Genomic DNA, 21,532 nt, shown 5'->3' with positions numbered 1-21,532 from the left:
GAGCAGCCTGGCCCCCCCCCCCCCCCCCAGGCAGGCCTCCTCCCGGAGCGTGGCAACTCCGTGCCCCGGAGACACCCACCGTGCGCCCGGGCCGGCGGCGCGGGGCTCGCCGGGGGGGGGGGGGGGACCCCCTTCCCCACCCCGGCCCGGGGAGCCCGTGCATCCCTCCCGCCCCCCCCCCCCCCCCCCCCCGTCCACTCGCGCTCCGGGGAGCACCGAGACAAGGCCGCCCGCTTAGGAGAGACTGCACTGCAAGCCCTGCCGCGGGCCCAGGCAGTACTTGACTCGCCTCCATCAAGGAACCCGAACCCCCTCCTCCGAGCCACAGAGCTAACGTGCTCACGAGTGGGCTTCCGTGATGGTCGTCTGCGCTACCGAGCCTTACCCAGCCGGCCGGCCGGGCGTGCTTTCGAGGATGGGCTTATCGACAAATCCAGACAGGGGCTCCCTGGCCCGGCAGGCAGGCAGGCTGCTGTCCAAAGCAGGCCCGCCAGGAGGTCTGCTCCCTCTCATGTGTGCAGGGAAGGATGTGTTTCCCAGAACCATGTTGGGGCGGGGGGGGGGGGGGGCGCCTTGGCAGTGGGGGTGGCAAAGCTGTGAGTTCTAGCGAGTCTTGGCTATGTGGGATAATAGCAGGGGCTGGAGTTGGGGGGGTGTGGTGGGGAACCACACCTCATGTGGGTCCCCAACTCTGGGCTTCAGTGAGGAGCTGGCCCCCTGTGGTGATGTCATGTTGTCCGGAGCAGCCACGTGGCTCTGGGGGGGGGGCTCCCTTGTTCATAGGAAGGAGTCATTCTTAGGAGCAGGTGTCACCCATCATTTCTCTTTATTGACTCAAGAAAGCTGGGCCTGACAATGGAGATGCGGCGCGCATCGGAGTGGTTTTGTTTGTTCTATCTGTTGAACCAGTTTGCCCTGTTTCCCGTTTAGGTGCAGATATTGTTAGGTACATGGACATGCCAAAGCAAAGAACCGATTCCAGCGGTCCCCCCCCCCCCCCGCCCCCACTTTTTTTAGAAGTCTCTAAGCTAGCAATCACTTGATCAGTGACTGGTACCAGCCCCCTTACTACCTATTACAGCTCTCACTCACCAAAGCACTTAAGAGCCCCAGAAAGGATAATGTGACAGTATGTTTGGGGAAAATGAGCTCCTCCGCCATTGGAAATTCAGCTCACTAGTCTTTAGCATCCGTGCCCTCTTTCCCAGCTAAGTTACTGAATGTTGTGTCCTCTGTCAGCTGTGAGAGGAGCCTGGAGCAGTTCTGCTGGGCAGATGCTGCCCGCCTGTGGGGATTAAAGTTTTCTGAGGTCCTGCCTGTGTGGATAGTAGCTTTAAGTAAGCTGCTAGTCACATATAGTACATATATAGTCAGTCCTGTTACCATTTACCTAAGGCCCCTCTCCCTGGACCCCGATGCTTCTGAAATGTGTCTGAATCTGGCCATTAAGATTGTGTGTTTTAAAGCCAAGCACTGATGGCTCATGCCTATAATCCTAGCTACTCGGGAGGCTAAGTTCTGAGGATTAAGGTTTAAAGCCAGCACGGGTAGTAAAGTTTGTGAGACTCTTATCATCGGTTAACCACCCCAAAGCCAGAAGTGGAGCTGTGGCTCAAGCTAAAGGACCATACCCAGCCCCTGATTTAAGCTTCATTACTGGCACACACACAAAAAGGTGTTTTAGCAAGTGTGCCAGTGGCTCATGTTTATAATCCTATCTTCTTAGAAGGCTGACATCTGAGGGTGATAGTTGGAAATCAGCCTGAGCAGGAAAAGTCTGTGAGACTCGTATCTCCAATTAACCAGCAAAAAGCCAGAAGTGGAGCTATGGCTCAAGTGGTAGAGCACTAGCCTTGAGCAAAAAAGCTAAGGTAAAGCACCTTAACCCTGAGTTAATAGCCCCAATACCAAGACCAAAAAAGAAAAAGATAGTAGATTTACCTATTCACAAAACTCCATCCTCTGCCCCCTGACATTTTTGTTTTGAAGAATTGGAAAGAGGGGAAATATTTGGGAACGTCTTCCTAGCAACCTATTTCCTTTGAATCTCAGATCTGAGTCTTTTCCTCTTCAGATGTTCTTCTTTCTAGTCTCAAGGTTTTTAAAAAATGCATTAAGAGCGTGGCTCTTTCATGATAATTTGTATTTCATGTACCTAAAAATGCATGCCCCATGAATAATACACAAGACCCTGCCTGGCAGGAAGAGCTTCTATTGTGGGGTGATGCTGTCACGGCTGCAGCAACAGAGAGGACCTGAATGCTCACCTGTCAGCGACAACCGGACTCCAGCGGGAACATTGCTGGTTTTCTTTCTTTTTTAACTCCACTGAAAGCTGGGCTTATGGAAGGCCAAGTGTAAGAGTAAAACCCAATGAGGGCTTGAAAGTGACTGTGGCATTTATTTTCTGTTCATTTTAGGACTTCTTCCGTTGAAATTTTATTTCTTCTATTCAGGTTTTTATTTGTTATTCAGAATCTTCCATTCGGGTTTGGGTGCCTTTGCACAGCTTTTGTAGCCTGCGCTGAGAGCTTCCTTCTGAACTGGGGAGCGGCGGGGTGGGGAGGGCAGAAGACCCATGGGATGCGAGATGGACCAGGTGACTGGTCCCTTCCTCCCAGGCCACCTGGAGCCTGTTAGACCTGCTGTCGGGCCTTGCCTCACACCCCTTGAGTCAGAATTGGCCCGTCACAGTCGGAGAACCCCTGATCCAGTGGTGTGTCCTGCACCTCAGGTCCATGTGAAACCATAACCGCTACCGACCACTAATGACAGCCATCGTCCCTCCCAAGACCAACACTGGCAGAGGGAAAATCCTCCCCGGGAACCCTCTACCCAGATGTGAGGGGCGAGGGCAGGGGAGGGGCAGGAAATACTTGAGAGGAGCCCTGGGGGACTTCTGCTAAGTGAAGCAGCCTTAAATACTTTGTCCTTCCTGTAGTTAGGAGGCCCGTCCTGGGGTCTCCTCAGACTTCCCCGTCCCGCACATTTCAGTCGAAGAGCTGACCAGGGCTCAGTACCCTCTGAGGGCTTCAGGGTGGTCCTGTTCCCCTCCAGGATGCTGCACGGGGTTCCACAGAGCACATGTGGATAGCTCTGGAGTGAGGGCTGGAGGAGGGGGGAGGGGAAGAAGAGGGGAGGGACTGGCTCTGGTGACCAGTGTTTAGCTGCGGGGAGCCAGGGAAAGTAAAGTAGGAAAACACTAGAGATTGTCCTGTGTGGTGATGAAGAAAGACAAGGCCTTAGTGGTTCGTGACAACGGGAGCTAGTTTGGGGGAAAGTAGATGTGTGTGGAGGTAGCCGGGACATGACAGTATTCTACAGTTACTTTTGTCTTCCAAGTAGCAGGTTTACTTTGGATGTTACTGTTGGAAACAGTTAGTGGACTGATTGTATCCCCTCTGAAATGGCATAAGCTGCTGAGTTGAAGTGCGTGGGAGTGAAAGCTTCGGGCTCCAAGGCTCTTTGTGGGTACCTTTTTCTTCTACCAGAATTCCTAGACAGCTCCAGCCTGGACCTATGACCTAGTGCTTGGCCCCCAAAGATTCTCTGGTGTGTGTTTGGGGGGGGTGGGGCGGTGGAGCTGAAGGTGAGAACACTGCCAAGCCTTCTAGTGGTTCTTGGCATCCAAGAAGCCATGCTGCCCCTCTCTCCTGTCGTTTTGGGGTGGGGTACCCCACTACTGGTAGGACAAGCAGCTAGAAGTCACCTGCGGAGGAGTGTGACTCTGAAGGTGAGTCTTACATCCAGGTCAGGTGATTCTGGATCATTCTTCCCCACTGACCCTCTTGTCCCCAACTCTTGTTTCTCTCCACTGTCTGCAGCCTGTTTCGGTGGCTCTCTTGTTGGTTGCCTAGGAAACTACGTTAGCCTGAAACACGATTGGCTGCTCTGGCCAGATGGATCATGGAGCTGGAGCAGTGTTGGGAGGGGGCGAGCATAGGGTGTTGAACAACCCCATCCGGACCCCTTAAGATTAATGAGGTGGGCTCAGACACGGGGAGCAGTTGTTCCGTGGAAACCAGTTGCTTTTGTTTCAGAGGTGCAGGTTGTCTGGGGAGGCTGGTTGAGCACAAAGCACCAGCCGAGTCTGAACTACGCCTACACATCCATCGTGGACGAGAGGGTTCAGGTGACATGGGCTCGGTTTATATTTACAAACCCTCCTTAGCAGTTGTTTCTGGAGGGCAGGTGGGGGCCGCCGACTGTCTCCAAACATGGAAACAGAGCTGTTGCTTGCAGCCTCGCTCGCCGCCGCCGGGAGTCCCAGACTCAGCGAAACTTTTTTTTGCACTGCTGTTGTCTGCCAGCCTTGTTTCGTTATCGAAGTATTACATCCATTAATCCTGGGAGGTGGATGGGTTTTACAGATCGGGAACCTGAGCGCCTCGGGTGCTTTAAATCATCAGATCTGCAAGCTCCTTCTCTAAAGGGTCAGATGCTGAAGAGTGCAGGCTTTTGTTGGCATCAGCTCTGCTGCTATAGTACAAACACTGCTATAGGGAATGCCTGCATTAATGCTTTAATACGGCTATATTGACAAAGACAGGTCAGAGGTCGCGCAGATGGTGGGTGCAGGGATCAGCCCCAGGTCCTCCGTGCTGGTGACCGCAGGCCGTCAGTAGGGAGCCTCCAGCCTTTGGCCTGCACACCTTCTTTCTTCTCTTTCTTGCTGTTTTCTGTGTGGCCGTGGATGTACTGATAATGTCCCCCCACCCCGCACACCCCCCAATCCTCCCTCTCCTCCCCCTGTGGCTAACTTTTCTCTCTTGGATTGATTTCCCATAGAGACCTCAGGCTCAATGCGTCCAAGGTAAAAGCTCTGATGACCTTCCTTCTCTCAAGGGCAAAAACAGGGAGTGCAGCTCAGTGGTAGAGCACCCACCAAGCATATGTGTGAGGCCCTGGGTTCGATCCCCAGCACAGCACAAACCAAAACTGATGTTGAGTCAAAGCCAGGCCCTCCAAAGCCGCCAGCCCAGCAGTCCAGCACTTTAGTTCATTTAAATGTACGTAGCCACACGTGGCATGTGATTGCCGGGACCGGCCATCGCTGCTTCGTATTAGTCTCTGTTCCGGGGTGCTTCATAATCCTCAGCTTGACTTGTAATTAGTTCATTTACTTCCCTGGTCTCAACAGGACGAGGAGGGGGCGGCACAGAGCCCTCCGCTTGTTCATGCTCCCGTCTCTAGCCCCTGGCCCAGTGCCTGGCACGGCACGCGGGAGTCAGTAGGTGTTTGTGAATGAGATTGCTCGTGCATGCACGGATGGGTGTCTTGCCAGCGAGAAGAATCATCACCACCACATCAGCTCTGCTGGGGTTGTGGGGAGCCCGGGCCGGGTGCCCCGGGGGTCAGTTCTGCCCCATTGCCACAGTTCAACACAGCCTGCCCTGACTCACAGCGGGGCATCCAGACAGGGGAGGAACCGTCTTAGGAAGGTGGCACTGCCCTTGGGGAGCAGCAGGGACCCCGCCCCTTCTCCCTCTTTTCTCTCAGCTCCTGGATGTTTGGCTGTTTCTATTTATTTATTTATTTTTTGCCAATCCTGGGGCTTGAACTCAAGAGCCTAGGCACTGTCCCTGAGCTTCTTTTGCACAAAGCTAACCCTCTACCTCCGCCACACCGCCACCTTCAACTTTTTCTGTTTATATGGTGCTAAGGAATCGAACCCAGGGCTTCATGCACCCTAGGCAAGCACTGTACCACTAGGCCACCTTCCCTGCCCATTTTGCTGTTTTTCAGATGTCCATTATTTTTCTCTCAGGTTGCTGCACATCTCTTCCAGACTGCTGTCCTCCCTTTCTTTCCCTTCCCTTCCCCCCTTCCTCTCTCCACTCCCCTTCCCTTCCTTTCTTCTTTCCCCTCTTCCCCTTGCCTCTCCTCCATGGAGGAGAGCCTCCCTCTGGGCTTCTCTGTTTCTCCCCTACCGTCACCCTCTTCACCTGCACAGCTGCCTTGGGAGGACGCTGTGGAGTCTGCTGTCCACGCTGCCTTTGTTGCCGCCTCGCCTCCTTAGCCTCAGAGGGGAAAGGACTCCTGGGCTGCCCGGAGGGGGTGCTGCGGGCTTTGCCCTGTAGGTGAAGGGCATCCCCTGCGTGCTCCCGAGCGGGGAAATGGGTGCCGATTCCACCAGGGAAGCCCTCAGGAGCCCAGTGGTGGGGGCGTGGCTTGGGGGATGGAGGCGGGGCTTCAGGGAGAGGAGCTGGTTGTACTCAGGCCAGCTGCTGAGCCTGCTTTGTATCCACATCCCAGCCTCACTCCAAACATGCTTGGAGGGGGCTGGGAATATGGCCTAGTGGTAAAGTGCTCACCTCGTATACATGAAGCCCTGGGTTCGATTCCCCAGCACCACATATACAGAAAATGGCCAGAAGTGGCGCTGTGGCTCAAGTGGCAGAGTGCTAGCCTTGAGCAAAAAGAAGCCAGGGACAGTGCTCAGGCCCTGAGTCCACGGCCCAGGACTGGCAACAAAAACAAAACAAACAAATATGCTTGGAGTGCCAGGGTTTGAGAACTTCAGAAACGGCAGCTCAGAACCTTGGTGGAAAGGACCTTTTTCTCTTTTGTTATTTTGGTGCTGGAGAAGGAGCCTAGAGCCCCAACGCCTGCTAGGCCCCTGAGCTGCATCCCGGCCCTGCAGAGGGCTTTTCTGCAGCAGAAGATCGTCTCAGTCTCGTACCGTATCATTTATAAAACATCACCTAGGCTCCCTTCCTCATTCCTCGCAGCGTGAGTCAGGAAATCATTTTATTTTAATTACTGGATTAAGGAATTATTTTTTGGGGGTATTGGGGTTCGTGTTTGCTAGGCAGCAGGTACTCTACCTGTTGGGCCATGCCCTCAGTCCATTTTTGCATTAGTTACTATTTAGGTAGGGTCTCAAGTTTTTTTCTAGGACTTGCCTCAGGCCATTATTGTATCTCTTGTCTACTGTAGCTGGGATTACAGGGAATCATCTTAATTGTTTAGCTTGCATTCTGCTAAAACACATGTACACACATATCTGTGCTGTGGTGGTGGTTGTGGTTGTGGTGGTGGTGTGTGTGTGTGTGTGTGTGTGTGTGTATGTGTGTATTGTAGATGCACTGTATCATTTGGTAAAGTTAGAGTATTAGCTGGGTGCCAGTGGCTCACACCTCTCATCCTAGTTACTCTGGAGGCTGAGATCTGAGGATCATGGTTAGAAGCCAACCTTGGGCAAGAAAGTCTTTGAGACTCTTAGCTCCAACGAACTAGCAGAAATCCAGCAATTGAGCTGTGGCTCAAGTGGTAGAGTGCCAGTCTTGAGCACAAAAGCTCAGGTCCTGAGTTCAAGCCCTGAGATTGGCACACACGCACACATGCATGCGTGCACACCAGCAGCACAGGTCTCCTCCCTGGGCCGTGAAGTGTGGGAGGAGATAATAACGGGCACTAGGTCTGTCCTCCTTTGGGTCTGACGAGTCTTTGCCCTAAGGAATCTTTTCCTTGTGACTTCAGTCACGTTCTGGAGGGCAGATCTAAGGAATTGGGTGTAGACTGCTCACCCTAAGTGAGACCTCTCCAGGAAAAGGCCATCTTTCCAGAGGCCCAGCAAGCCCAGAGGTGTTTAATCAAGCCATGGCCTTTCAGTACCGGTGAATGTTGAGTTCTAGCAGAGGCTCAGGGCTGGACTGGAATACAGTCAGACACAAGGACAGGGTCTTAACTTCACACTGGCCCCGTGGTTACTTCAGGCTGTTGGTGTTAAGCGGAAACTTGGTTTAGCCAGTGCCCCCGGGCTGTTCTTGGTCCACTGCTAGAGGAGGAAACCCAACAGGGGTAATGGCTCACAGATCTGCTGCTGGCCACTCCCCGCAGAGCCGTGTATTCTGTCCCAAGCTAGTGGGAACAGCACCTCCTTTAATGTGGACCAGACCCAGGGTCTCTGCAACTTCAGCAATAGTGGCATCGAGGGGGGCCTCCCGCCCGACAATTCACAGGAGCCCCAGCGGAGGTTGCTAATTGTTCCTGGCACATTAAAGGGAGGCTCCTGGAGTGATCTGGAAGTATTCTCCCTCCAGGAAGGGGGAGGGGGAGGCCACCTCCACTTGGGGCAAAACATCTGCACACCGGGAGGTCCTGCCTCCACTGTGCACTTCCTTTCACGAGCAGCCCGAAGATGTTTTCCTGGGGTGCAGGGCTGCTGGGGTCTCAACTCAGAACAGCAGGTCTTGGGGCAGAGGGGAGAAGCGGAATAAGAGCGGAGGCTGCCGGACGCCCTAGGCTCCAGTTGTGGTGACAGTGAAATGGGGTGAGGCTCCCCGCTTCCTCACTGTTGCCCAAGAACCCCAGCAGGTAAGGCAGAGTGCAGAGGACGCACTCGTATTTGGGGGACCGTAGAGAAGAAATGACGTGGGAAGCGTATTATGTTTTCTAGTCCAGGCCCCGAGTACTGACTAATTTCCTGGATATTGTGTGGGTTAAGAAGTATTTTTATTGTTACTGAGGTGTTGTACAGAGGGGCTACCGTTTCCTAAGTCAGGTAATGAGTACGTTTCATGTGTTGGGCAATGTCACTTCTTCCTTTACTTCCTCCAGTTTTCCCCTCCCATCCCCGCCCACAAGTTCCACGGTCATTTTCCACATAGTGTATACTGAATGGCACGATCGCTTTTGTTTGCTCTTCCTCCCCTCTGCACCCTGCCTGGACTCCCTCAGGAGAAAGGCAACCGCACCCCCACCCCCACCCTGGCACCTGCTGCCATTTCCTCCCATCAGTGTCTCATGTCCAGCTACTTTGGTACTCTCTCCATAGCTGCCTTTCTCAAGCTTCATTCTCTTGCCTCTGAAGACATTACCAGAGTCCACTTCTGTCTTGTTGCTATTTCTCAAGTCAGTCAGATAGCCTTGGTAAAAATGTCCCGCCTGCTCGTGCCTGTAATCCTAGCTACTTAGGACGCTGAGATCTGAGGATCATGATTTGAAGCCAGCCTGGGCAGGAAAGTCTGGGAGACTCCTTTTGTCCAGTTAACTACTAAAAAGCCCGAAGTAGGGTTGTAGTTCAAGTGGTAGAGTGCTAGCCTTGAGCCAAAAAGCTCAGGGACTGCTCTCAGGTCCTGAGTTTAAGCCCCACCCAGACACACACACACACACACACACACACACTATAATAAAAGGAGAAAGTTCTAACTCAGGGTGAGTCCTTCCTTAGGGCTGTGTCTCCACCCTGTCTTCCTTGTTCTCCCAAGGGGCGCTCCCCGCTTCCTTCACACCCCCCCCCACCCCGGCCCCATGGAACTACCTCCTCGCCTCTAGGGTAGCCGGCGCCATCTCTCATCTTGTCTCTGCTTTGATGGGGTTCTACTTTTGGGGAATGCAAGAGGGAGGTCTCCCAGCACCCACCTCACGGAGCCTACCACAGCCTTGTCTGTACTTTTCTCTCTGGCAGATTACAATTCCTCTTGGAGTGGCTGGGAATTAATGCAGTAAATATTCAAGTGACTTTTTTTTTTCACTGCTTACTTTTGCATTTCCTTGCCCACAGCTGCTTCAGCAGCGTGTGTGTGTGTGTGTGTGTGTGTGTGTGTGTGTGTGTGTGTTTGCATGTGCTCTAAACTCATGAATCCTTGGCACCAGGTCTCCTGCTACAGGGGGCCGTTAAAGGAAATCAGAGCATGACTCTAGGTTTCTCTGATAGGTTAGGAGGAAGGATGCACTGATTTGGATGGTAGGATTTTTAACACTTTAAGGTCTTTCATGAGTAGGTAAATTCTCTCGAAAGGCCTGGCAGTGTTTGAGGGGCTCTGGGGGGGACAGTGAACTGCTCTCAAAGTGACCCCACCCAACAAGCTGTCACCGGCACCTTCTGCCCTGGACTCACACCAGAAAACAGGTTCTGTGCTGTTAGCAATCTGTCCAGAGTTACAGTATGAACTTGGAACTCGGATTTGTTGGTGCTCACTTTCATCTTCGATGGAGATTGTGCTGTTGTCTTGTACAAGTTGTCAGGATCATTTAAGTTCACCTGTTAAAGGCTAAGAAGGCGTTTTCATTTAGACTTCTGTCGGCTCAGAGTTTGCAAGAAGACTGAGCAGTGTGAAAATCCAACGTTCCGTAGCATGCACTGTCCTAGAATAAAGTGCATTTCGAGGCGTTGAGCAAGAAGCGTGAGCTGCGGCAGTAAGTGTGCTGCTTACCTGTGTGCAAGCCCTGCACTTCCTTTACTTTTTTCCTTTGCTTTTTGGTCTGAAACTAGGACTCAGACCTGATGCTCTCGGTCATTGGCTAGCGTTCTACCAACGGAGCCAGGCCTCCACCCCCTGTACTTCCTTTCTGCCATGGGGGGAGAGGAAAGGGCGAAGGATTAAGACAATTGTGAGAAGGCATTGTTCGCAGACTTCTGGAAAATGGGCTTTTAAAACGTTCTAAATTGAGGACATTTCTCCAACTTCCTGTTTTTTGTGCCAGTACTGGGACTTGAACTCAAGGCCTTGCATGCTCCCTTAGCTCTTTTCCTCAAGGCTGTTACCCTATCACGTGAGCCACAGCTCCACTAACAGCTTTTTTTTTTTTTGCTGGTTTATTGGAGAAAAGTCTCTTAGGTTTCCAGACAGGGGACGGAGAGGGAGGGGTTGGAGACAAATGCTTCCTTAGAAGCAGAGACAGATTCAGAGACACGGATAAAGACGCCGTAAGGATGAAGGCTGGATCCGAAACCCCTCGGGGGAGTCTGCTGTGAAACCGGACATCTCCTTTTTCTCCCCAGGACTCTTTGCTAAGGATGTCAGTCAGTGAGAACACTGGAATTTGGGGGCTGGCCTCAGCCTACAGAGGTGCTGCGGCTGACGCCGGAGGTCGAGGTCACTCCCTTTAGAGTCTAGAAATCCGGAGCCCTTGCAGGGCTGGTGGCCATGGCTGCCCCATGCATGTGTCTGTCCTTGCTGTGTGCTGGGGGGTAGCTACATTCTTGTCATTCCTCGAACTCAGGGCCTGAGCAGTGCTCCTGAGCTATTTTTTGCTCACCGCTAGCACTCTACTGCTTGAGCCACAGCTCCGTTTCTAGTTTTTGGTGATGAATTGGGAGCTAAGAGTCTCACAGGCTTCTTTTGCCCAAGTTGACTTTGAACCACAATCCTCAGAGCTCAGCTTCTTGAGTAATTAGGATTACAGGTGTGAGCCATCTTCACTTGGTTTCAGACTTGTCTTTGGGGGAGCTCTGTCTGCCCCATTCCATTGTTCTTAAGGCTTCCTATCCACTCTCCGCTAGCTAAGTCACGGACATAGGACCCAGGATGGTCTGATTGGATGCTGCCTCCCTGGAATGAATAAATGAATAGATAAATGAGTGAATCCATGCCAGTACTGGGGCTTGAACTCAAGGCCTGGCATTCTTGCTTCTTAACTCTTGTACCCAAGACTACCACTTGGGTCACACACATTCATTTCTGGCTTTTTGATGGTTAAGTGGAGTCTCGTGGGCTTCGTTCCGCTGGCTGGCTTTCAGCTGTGATCCTCAGATCTCAGCCTCTTGAGTAGCTAGGATTGCGGGGGCTACTAGCCCCCGGCCTTCTTTAGAATCTGAAGCATGGTTAAATAAGCAAACTCTTGGCGGACTGAGGCTCTCGGCCTTCACAGCCTTACGATAAGTTCCACTTGTGCTTTAGTTATTCAGACTCAGCTCTTGATTCTTACAGCCATGTTCAGTTTACAGCTGGCTCAAACTGTGCGCTGCAGACCCTTGATTTCTCTCTTCTCTTCTCCTGGGCTTCTCCGACCCCTGCTAACATCTTAGTGTACCCAACTGAGTAATAGATACATACGACTGAAAATGGGTGCTGGGAGTCAAATATGCTGTCATCGGCCTTGAGTTTTCCCAGGTGACCATAGTGTCAGCTTAGAAAATCCTAGCAGTCTGGCTTTGCGGAGCTGGCTTCATTCTCATGGGAGATGGCTCCTGACCAGTTACTTCTCTGTCACCTGACCATCCAAGATGGATGTCAGTGTTTGATGGTGTTACGAAATTCTGTTCTTCCTACACATTGAGGAGTGAAAACACAGAAGAAGTTATTTGACTACGTCTAGGAGGTTGCAAATTAAAAGTGAAATATCCTTTCAGTCAGTCCCTAATCAATAGAGTGTGTGTGTGTGTGTGTGTGTGTGTGTGTGTGTGTGTGTGTGTTGGCTGGAGCGTCAGTTGACAAGGCTGTCTACGGTTGTTATTTAGTGGAGCATTTTGAGTAGAATCTAGTATGCAGTTGTTTCAAAAATACTCACTTATTTACAAATCCATCCAACCCTTACTCACAGGAAATGTGGATGAATGAGACCGTCTGAGCTGCTGAAAGCCTAGTTTTGTTTCTGGAACATCTTTCTCTTTCCCACCCTCCCTCCCTCCCTCCTGGAATGGCAGATGCTCTCTTGGCCCAGACGATACTGGCTGTCTATTCCACAGCAAGAGTTTTAGCCGAAGTGTTGACCTTTACCTGTGCTTGGCCTTCAAGGGGAAGGGAGGTGGGGGAGGCAGGAAGGGAGTTCTAGGCTGACCTCACGTGGCGCATGGGCTTGGTGCTGGCGGAGTGTGGGACTTGCCCGTCTCTGGCATGCCCTTCACTCTCGGTGGGTGTCCCCATAGCCCCTGTGCGGTTCTAGGACACTTCCCCTTGGAAAATGTGAAGTGCTATGCTGAGAAATTTATCTAAAGTAGATACGCATGGAAATATTCCTTTCCCCTTCAGCCATGCTTAAGAACAAATGATTAATAATCAGGCAGCATTCACGTATGGGTCGCTTTAGATTTCCAGGTGGGCGTTGCATTCGGAACAGAGGATCTTATTCAGAGGCACTGCTTAACGAAGGCAGGACCAGTTCTGTGGGGCGTTTTTCGCCACGGCTCCCATGAATAGGCTGGCGACTGTAGACAAACCACTTCAGCTCTTTGGGCCTGTTTCCTCACCTGTTTAAAAAGGGGGCTCATGTCTGTAATCCTAGCTACTCAGAAGGCTGAGAGCTGGAGAGGGTGATTTGAGGCCAGCCTGGAAAGCAACGTGTGTGATGCGTGAGACTCTTCTTTCCAATAAAACAACCCAGAAGCCGGTAGTGGATCTGTGATTCGAAAGGTAGAAGACTCGACTTGAGCAACAACAACAACAAAGTCTAAGGATTAGTGCCCAGGACCTGAGTTCAGGCCCCAGTATTAAGAGAGGGGCGGGGAATGGAATCATTTTTCTAGTTTCAAAGTTGTAAGATTGCAGTAAAAGCCGAGCAAAGTTGAGCCATTGAACGACGCATTGAGAAGCTCCGTTTATAGTACCTCTCTATGTCTTCCTTTTATGCCCACACATAGATTCTCAGATACACTAGTGTTTAATATGTGTACAAGTGTGTGTAATAGTGCGTGCACGCGTGGCTGCTGACTTGCGCCATTTCCTTGTCGTAGCTCATATAAGTAAAGCCATGGGGCTATTTAACCCAAGTCACAGATGTAGAGGAACAGGCCCTTAGGGTCGTGGTATTTCTGGCTACCTGGCTCTCTTTTGGGGGGAATTTCCACCGGCTGATTTGATTGAGCGTGGCACTGAGCAGAACGTTTCACACTGGGCTTGGTCGGACCCCGGAGCTTTATGAAAATCCTCTGTGTTCCAAGCGAGTACAGGAACGCTGTTGGTACGCTACATGCACACAGCCTGGGTGCCCTGAGGGTTTCCGTGGCCGGCGCGGCCTGTCCACACTTGGGGTCACTCTGCCATCTCTCTTCCCCGTCGCCTGCACGTGCCAGGCCGTGGGGTTGGATGTTTCCCCTCGCCACCCTGTGCTGATAGGTTAATTGGTTTACGTGGTGAGGCCAACCTCCTGCCCATCTGCCTGGGTGAAGAAAATCTCATCGCCAGAGGACCTGCTGTTAAAAAACAAGGGCTGTTTGTAATGACTGTTGTGGGGACCCATCAACCAGGAGTGAAATCTACCAGATAATGGCTGCCTTTGGCCTCCCTCTCCCCCCATGTCAAATTTTCATGTTCATCCAAACAGCTTAATTGTTAATCATGATAACTTTTCTATGATTAAAAAAAAACAACAGAGAGCCACAGATTTCAGAGACAAACAGCTTTGGATTTGAGCTCCAGCTCCCATTGTTTGCCTTTGGCAAAGTTGTTTGCCTCTCTAAGCCCTAGTAATCTCATCTATAAAATAGGCCCCCTTATCCAGCAGCCCCAGGAGTAGTTAGTTACTCAAGGAGGCTGGGATCTGAGTAAAACTCAGTTCAAAGCCAGCCCAGGCAGAAAAGTCCATAAAACTCACCTCTCATTAACCAGCAGAAAGCCACAAGTAGAGGTATGGCCCAAGTGGTAGAGTGCCAGAGTTCAAAAGCTAAGGGACAGCCAGGTGCTTGTGGCTTGGGCCTGCAATCCTTTCTACTCAGAGACTGAGATGTGAGGATCAGGGTTTGAAGCCAGCCCAGGCAAGGAAGGCTGTGAGACTTGTATCTCCAACAAACTACTCAGAAAAAAACCTGGAATGAGGATAACACCCAGGCCCTGAGTTCAAGCTCCAGAACCAGCACACACACAAAAAAGACCTAAGAGACACCGCCCAGGCCCTGAGTTCAAGCCCCGATACCAGCAATAGAGCTTAATGCAGTACTTGTCACATAATACAACATTCAACAAAGCTAGTAGGTTTTCCATGCTAAGAACTAGAGTTGCTGTATTTTATTTCCTCCCCCGCTCTCCTTCCTCCCCTCCCTCCCTCCTCCCCTCCCTCCTTCCATCCTTCCTTTCCTATGGGTGGGTAGGTACATGCCAGCCAGTAGTACTGGGGCTTGAACTCAGGGCCTCATGTTCTCACTTGGGTTTTTTCACACAAATCTGGCACTCACACACACGTGAGCCACCCACACCTCTACTTCTGGCCTTTTGCCTGGTTAGTTGGAGGTGAGTCTCACAGATTTTCCTGCCTAGGTTAGGCTTTAAACTAGGATTCTCAGATCTCAGCCTCATGAGTAGCTAGGATTACAAGTGTGAGTTACCAACACCCGCTTTAAAATTCATTTTGATTCTCATTTTTAGTAGACGGCAAAAGATTCATGTGATCTGAAGAGAAACCCGAGTATTATTTCCCCCCTTTTAATGTACACGCGACCTGAACATTAATTTTGTGCATTTTTATTTCCTCTAGTAGGAAAAGAATCATATAATATATGGAACTTGCTTTATTGCTTTGGAAGTCCAAAATGCTGCTTTATTTTTATGTATAGACTTGATGGACTACAGGAATTCTTTTCTTGGAAATGTCTTTGAGCCCCTGGGAAACTGAATGGGGAGAAGAGAGCCAATTTGCAAGGCTGCTATTTGCCTTCCCTAATTAACTCCCCGTGCTCCTGGGAAAGGCATAGAAGAAACGGGAAAACAAGGCCAGCGGCACCGGAAGCGGGTACTGCTCTGGTGGTCCGGGGTGGCCCCTCACGTATTCAGAACAGGTCATCGTAAACAGGAAGCACAGAGGGGCCTGGTGTGCCCTGCTCCGCCCACGCCACGGGCTGCCTTTTGCACGCCGGCTGGGGTGACCCGGTGGTCTCTCTGAGCAGGTGTGCAGACGGGCAGCCGCGCTAGCAGAGACCTCATTGGAATTCAGCCGCCGAGACCCCAGAGCATCCGCCGCCGAGGGAGACCAGGGCCCTTTGTGCTTCTGAGCCTCCCGTTGCCAGAGCGTAGGGATGCGGCCGCCAGGGCTGGGCGCTTGGTCCCTCGCTCTGCATCTTGGCTTCGTGGCTGGCGGTGCAGGGATGCCGGCGGCGGCGGCGGAGGCATTCGAGCTGGGAATTTGGGAGTTCGAGGCAGCCCTTCAGCAGAGATGGCTTTGGGCTCCCGGCAGTTGTGGTCCCCTGTGGGATGGGCCCGGTGGATGGGGACGGTAGTGAGGGCCAGTGAGGACTCCAGGTTGCTGGCCCCCGCCAACAAGCCGTGGAAAGAGGCAAGTTGGCTCTGTGTGTCTTGTCAACATGGATCCTTGATGCGTGTTTAGCTGGGGGGGGGGGGTGCTGGGGAGTTGGCTTATTTATTCCCAGGGCTACCCCTGGAACCCTCAAGGCGATCTAAAGAAAGTGTTACCTCTCTTTTCTGCTTAGTTGTATTAGCTACTTGGGAGGTTTTGCTGGTTTGAGGTATTGGGGTTTGATCTCAGGACCTTACACTTGCTTGGCTTGCTTGCAGCTGAAGATCTAACACTTGAACCATGCATGCTCCGGCCTCTTTTTTTTTTCCCTCTGTGCCATTCCTGGGGTTTGAACTCAGGGCTTGTGTGCTGTCCCTGAGCCTTCTTGCTCAAAGCTGGCACTCTACCACCTGAGCTCCAGCTCTACTTTCTCTGCCTGGGCTGGTTTTGAACTGCAATCTTCACCTCTCAGACTCCCGAGTAGCTAGGATTATGGATGTGAACCTCCAGTGCCAGGCTGTTTTTTTCTTTTCCTTCTTTTTATTTTTATACTTGTACTAGTTCTTGAACGTAGGTCTTGATGCTCCTGTTTAGCCTTTTCACTTAATGCTAGCACTGTGCCACCTGAGCCACTGCTCTACTTCTGGCTTTTTGCTAGTTAATTGGAGATAAGAGTCTCAGAGTTTTGCTTTTCTTCAAATCTCAGCCTCCTGAGAAGCTAGGATTATAGGCATGAGACACTGGTACTTGGCTCAGCCTGGCTTTTTGTCGGCATTTCCCAGATAGAATCTTGTGGACTTTTCTGCCCAGGCTGACTTTGAACCTGGGTCTTTCAGTGTTTAGCCTCCTGAGTAGCTAGTATTACCAGCATAAGCCATAGGTGCCCAGCCTCTACTTGTATTTTTTTTTATGTGCCTCTAAACAGATATTTTAAAACCTAGCTAGACTAGATCTGAGGTCCAAGTGTGCATGGATCTTACATTCTCCTCCCCCAGATGAATGCTAAGCCCTTTTAATATTAATGTCTGTGTGTCAGAAGTCAGTGGCTGTTTGCATGCGTTAAGTATTTACTGTGAAATTTAGTGCTGAGCTGGTCCTGGCTCACTGGAGCCTGTCAATCGAAAGCATCTCTGGTGCTTTCGTTGGTCTCTTGGGGTCCCTGGAGGGTTTGATGATTGGTGGAAGGCACCAAAGTCTTTGAAGGGCTGATGGGAAAAAAAAAAATCTTTGGCACTATGAACTGAATCACCCTCAATAACTTATAAAAGCAATACGGACAGAGATTTTCTAAAAGGAACTCACCAGGTAGTTTCTTTTCTCTGATTCTGAGGATAGTGCTGGGATGGTTGGTTCCCCGTGCTCTGCCCCCGGTTCCTGGCCTTCAGAAGGTGGCGACCTCTAGTGAGCTCACTGATCCTTTGCCCCTATGGGAGTTCAGCAGCGTGAGCATGGTGTTTTGGGGGCGTGGGCCCCTGCGGTGTTACCCTCTGATTATACTTCTTCGCCCCATGGGCCCATTGGGATGCCTTATGCTCCTGTGTAATCCTAAATATCCGCCGTCTTGATAGTTAACCTCCTCGTTGCAAAGGAACCATCAGTGTCTGGTTCTATTCAGACTCCTCTGAGATGAGACCTGGCCCGCTGCTGCCCCTGCTTCCTTCCACACCTGCTGTCCTTGCAGGGAGGTTGGGCCCTGGCCAGGTGGGCGGCCAGGAGTCCGTGAGCCGCAGCATCCTTCTGTCTTGCAGGTGGCACGCCAGCTCAGTGACTGGGCTGCCTTCATCGTGTCCCTCTGGCCTAAGATCAGTCAGCCTGAGGAAGCAGGAAAGGAAGGTCATCCATCTCCAAGGCTTTCTTTAGGCCATGGTGGGAGGGCAAGGAGTTTCCCTTTGAGAACTGTTGGGCCAAGGCACTGGGGGAGGAGTTTTCCTTGGGCATAGATGTTCTTTGCACATCAAGGGCCGACTCCACACTGCCAGAGGCAGTCAGCCATTCTTTGAGGCCTGGTCTGGCCGTCTCCGTTGATGGGGTTGTGGCTTTCATTCATTCACTCAGCAAGGCTCATTCACTGCCTCTCCTGCTTTAGGTTTGGGCATGGCACTGGGACAAACGACAGGCCAGTGTGGCATCTTCAAGCCCAGTGGAGGGAAAAGATAAACGTGGCTAGAAAATGAATAAGTCTATGCTCAGAAGTTATAAGAAGGTCTGGGATGGCGGGGGAGGGGGGGAGAGGAGTGGGGTGGGATGGAGAGAGGGAAAATGGAAATTGAGTTTTTAAGGTGTGGGGTTTCAGGAGTGGGTTAGAACCACAACATCAGACCCGCACACTGTGTCTGGTGGACGGAATCCGTGCCACCTGGTGGGTGCTGAAGCTCACTGGGCATTTGCCACTGAGGTGAGACGTGTGTGAACTGAGTTCAAAGACTGTGTGCTCTCTGTGCACACAATCAGCGATGATTCACCTTGGGAACCAGGGGAGATGACTTTTCCAATTGACCAGCAAGCCGGAATCCATGGGTTTCCGGTTGGAAGACCACATGCAGCTCAGCAGAACGGCTCCTGCGTCCAGCAGGCTAACCTGTGCCTCCTGCTTCTCTCCACCAGGAGTTCTGACTCAGAAGAAGCATTCGAGACCCCAGAGTCAACCACCCCTGTCAAAGCCCCACCAGCCCCGCCCCCACCGCCCCCTGAAGTCATCCCAGAACCCGAGGTCAGCGCACCACCAGCCCCGGAAGAACCAGGTAACATGCATGAGTCAGTCAGCCTCGCACACAGAGCCTCCTCTCGGGAGGTTCCGGCCGCCTCCCCTCCGGTTTGAGCTCCCGGGCTCTGCGCAGGCTCTGGGGGGGGGGGGGGGGTCACTGATGAGCACGTGCTCAGCTGCTTGCAGGGAGTGGCTGGGTGCTGGCTTGGCCGGGCTGTTACCCCCAAGGTAGAGAACAGGGCGAAGGATCGTCAGGTGGCAACAAGTAGCCAGTGGCGGGGGCGGGGGGGTGTGGTGGGGAGCAGGAAGGTGCATTTGTTCCCGCATTTGCGCCTCTCCTGGGAATACCACGCTTCCCTGGGGATGAAGACTGCTGAGCTTCGGGAAAGGCCCTGCCGTAGCCTTGGGAACGGCTGGCGCCCCCTGTTGCCCTCCATTCCTACGCTTTCCCCTGTCCCCCGAGGGGGTGGCCCGCTGGACCCTAGCTTCCTTTGTCCCTGTGCCCACCACAGCCGCCTGCGTCTGCCCCTGCTGGCACTTGCTCGTCTCCTGGGAGGCCGCTGAGGAGGCTGCGTGTTGGCGCTTGTCGCAGGCACAGGGGGCCTGGTGTTGGGCAGTACGTCCTGGAACCCTGCCAGGCCAGGGCCCTCGCCAGCCTCAGCCAGGGAGGCTGGGGTGGGCCTCACCGTGGCGGGAATTGGGAGACCATGCGGCCGTTTCCCAGGACTGCCTGATGGACAGCTGAGCCTCAGAGGGTTATAGATAGCCCAGGATTCCACACTGGGTTCGCCTGTTCTGGCTGCTATAACAAAAGCCCATAGTGGACTGAACAGCTTAGGGACAAGAGACATTGTGGGTCACTTTCTGGAGGTTGGAAATGGATCCATCAAGGCACCTGCAGATTCGGCATGGCCATGGGAACTTGCTGTGTTTGTAGGCAGTGCAAGGGATAGACAAGCTCCCTCCAGCCTCCTTTACAGTGTCACCAATCCTGTTGCCAAGGGCTCTGCCCCAACCTCCAAAGGCCCCACCCCTCCTTCCATCCCCTTGGGAGTGAGGCTTCCAATATAGGAATTTTAGGGAAGATACAGATTCAGATTATAGCACACGATGAGTTGAAGGCCAAGTGCTGCTACCGCAGTGCTTGAGTCCTCCTTGACTAACTGCTCCCCCCCCCCCACTTTTTTCTGTGTGTCAGCCCTGGGCCTGAACAAAGGGCCTGGGCACTGTTCCTGGGCTTGTTTCCTTAAGGCTAGTGCGCTACCACTTGAGCCACAACCTCTCTCTCTCTCTCTCTCTCTCTCTCTCTCCTGAGTAGGTTATTGGAGATGAGAGTTGCATGGACTTTCCTTCCCAGGCTAGTTTTGCACCAAGATCCTCAGACCTCCACCTCTTGAGTAGCTAGGATTACAGGCGTGAGCCGGCGGCAGCAGCTTGCTTGCCTCTTGATGTGAACCTCACCTGTGTCCAGGTGTCTGGAGCGGGCGAGGCTGCTGAGTTACAGCCAAGCACGAGGCTCCTTACTCCCCATGCAAGGAAGGAGAAGCGCCAGGCGGGGCCTGCTAGCCTTGTTAATCTCAGCTGGTGGTGGACACAGCCCAGGCAGAATCCAGGTCATCCGAGGACAGCAGAGGCCCCACCAGCAGCCGAGGAGAAACCCCAGGAGAAGCTAGGCCTGCTGACACCTTGATCTTGAACTTGAGCCTGCAGAACTGCGACTCCAGAACTGGAGAATCAGTTGTGCTGTGGATGCCACCCGCAGCCCGGGTGATGAGCTGTGGAGCCGACTTGGGCTCGGACTGAGTCAGAAACAAGGGCGGGGTGTCTGGCGCTGTTTTCTAGGCCAGGCTCATCTTACCCAGACCTGTGCCGGCAGGTGCGTGAGGTGGAAGACTTGGTGATGTGAGTGGTTCTGGTTCTGCGTTGCCTCTGGGATGTGTGAACGAGCCATCTTCGGGCAGCTTTGTGTGGTCTTTGGGAACCCAGCTGCACCGCACTTGGTTTTGTAGACAGTCAGGGCTGTACATGGTGGTGACCTTTTCCAGCGAAGGGCTCCTCCCAGCCCTGCGATGGACCCTATGGAGCGGTTTGCTCCACAACCACACAGGGAGGAAGTGGGCAATCTGTCTCCCTACCCCCATGTGGCAATGTCTAGAGTCAGGTTTGATCACCACAACTGGAGTGAGAGGTGCTACTGCCTCTAGTAGGTCTCCAAGATGCATCGAACAGGCTGGTCCTGCCTGATGAAGGCCCAACTGTCCCAAAATGACCCGAGGACCAGGTGAAGAAATTAATTACCCAGCACCTTGGGTATCCTATTGTATGATTTCATTAGGGAGTGTCAGTTCAAAACAGCAAAGATGTGTTACGTAGGCAGGGAAATCTTTCTTCTGGGCAAAGCAAGGAGCAGATGGTTGAGCCGAGTTTCTGCTGATGGTTGATGATGCAGAGAAAACTGCTGACATTTGAAGGCCTCCGAGGCCCAGGCGGCAGCTTGAGAGAGGGAAGGTTGGCTTGTGCAGGGCCTTTGGAAAGGAGGGAAGGGTGGAGGCTCTTCCCTCCTGCAGAGACCTACTTGAGAGCATCGCCGGTCCTCCCCTCCCCTCCGCTTCACCGTCCCTGGTCCTCAGCATCCCTGGTCCTCCTGCCGTTGAGATTTTTTTTCCCCTCAAGGCTAGCGCTCTATCATTTGAACCACAGCTCCCCTTCCAGCTTTATTTTTTTGGTGGTGGGGGCGGGTAGTCATGGGCTTTCCTGCTAGGGCTGAGTTCAAACTGTAATCCTCAGATCTCAGCCTCCAGAGTGGCTAGGATGCCAGGAGTGAGCCACCGGAGTTGGCCTGTTTGCCGTCTTTTGTGCAGTGACATGTCTTCAGTTTTCTGGCAAATCATTTCCTTTGGCCGCTTTGGAACGGCTGGGCACCCGTAAGAGCATACA

At 52.5% G+C, this 21,532-nt stretch overlaps 1 protein-coding gene across 5 annotated transcripts in view; it reads left to right on the top strand.

Annotated features, from left to right (window-relative positions):
• The window catches only part of Tacc2 (transforming acidic coiled-coil containing protein 2), a 114,946-nt gene that overhangs the window by 55,757 nt on the left and 37,657 nt on the right, over positions 1-21,532 (top strand). For all 5 annotated transcript variants that reach the window (XM_048338095.1, XM_048338096.1, XM_048338094.1 and 2 more), the window contains one exon: positions 18,496-18,632. In XM_048338095.1, coding sequence (XP_048194052.1) covers positions 18,496-18,632 — 137 coding nt within the window. The remainder of the gene's footprint in view (positions 1-18,495; positions 18,633-21,532) is intronic.

This window comes from Perognathus longimembris, chromosome 2 (assembly GCF_023159225.1).
Source record: "Perognathus longimembris pacificus isolate PPM17 chromosome 2, ASM2315922v1, whole genome shotgun sequence".
NCBI lineage: Eukaryota > Metazoa > Chordata > Mammalia > Rodentia > Heteromyidae > Perognathus > Perognathus longimembris.
Note: the sequence above shows the minus strand (reverse complement) of the source record. Positions and strands in the feature narration are given on the sequence as shown.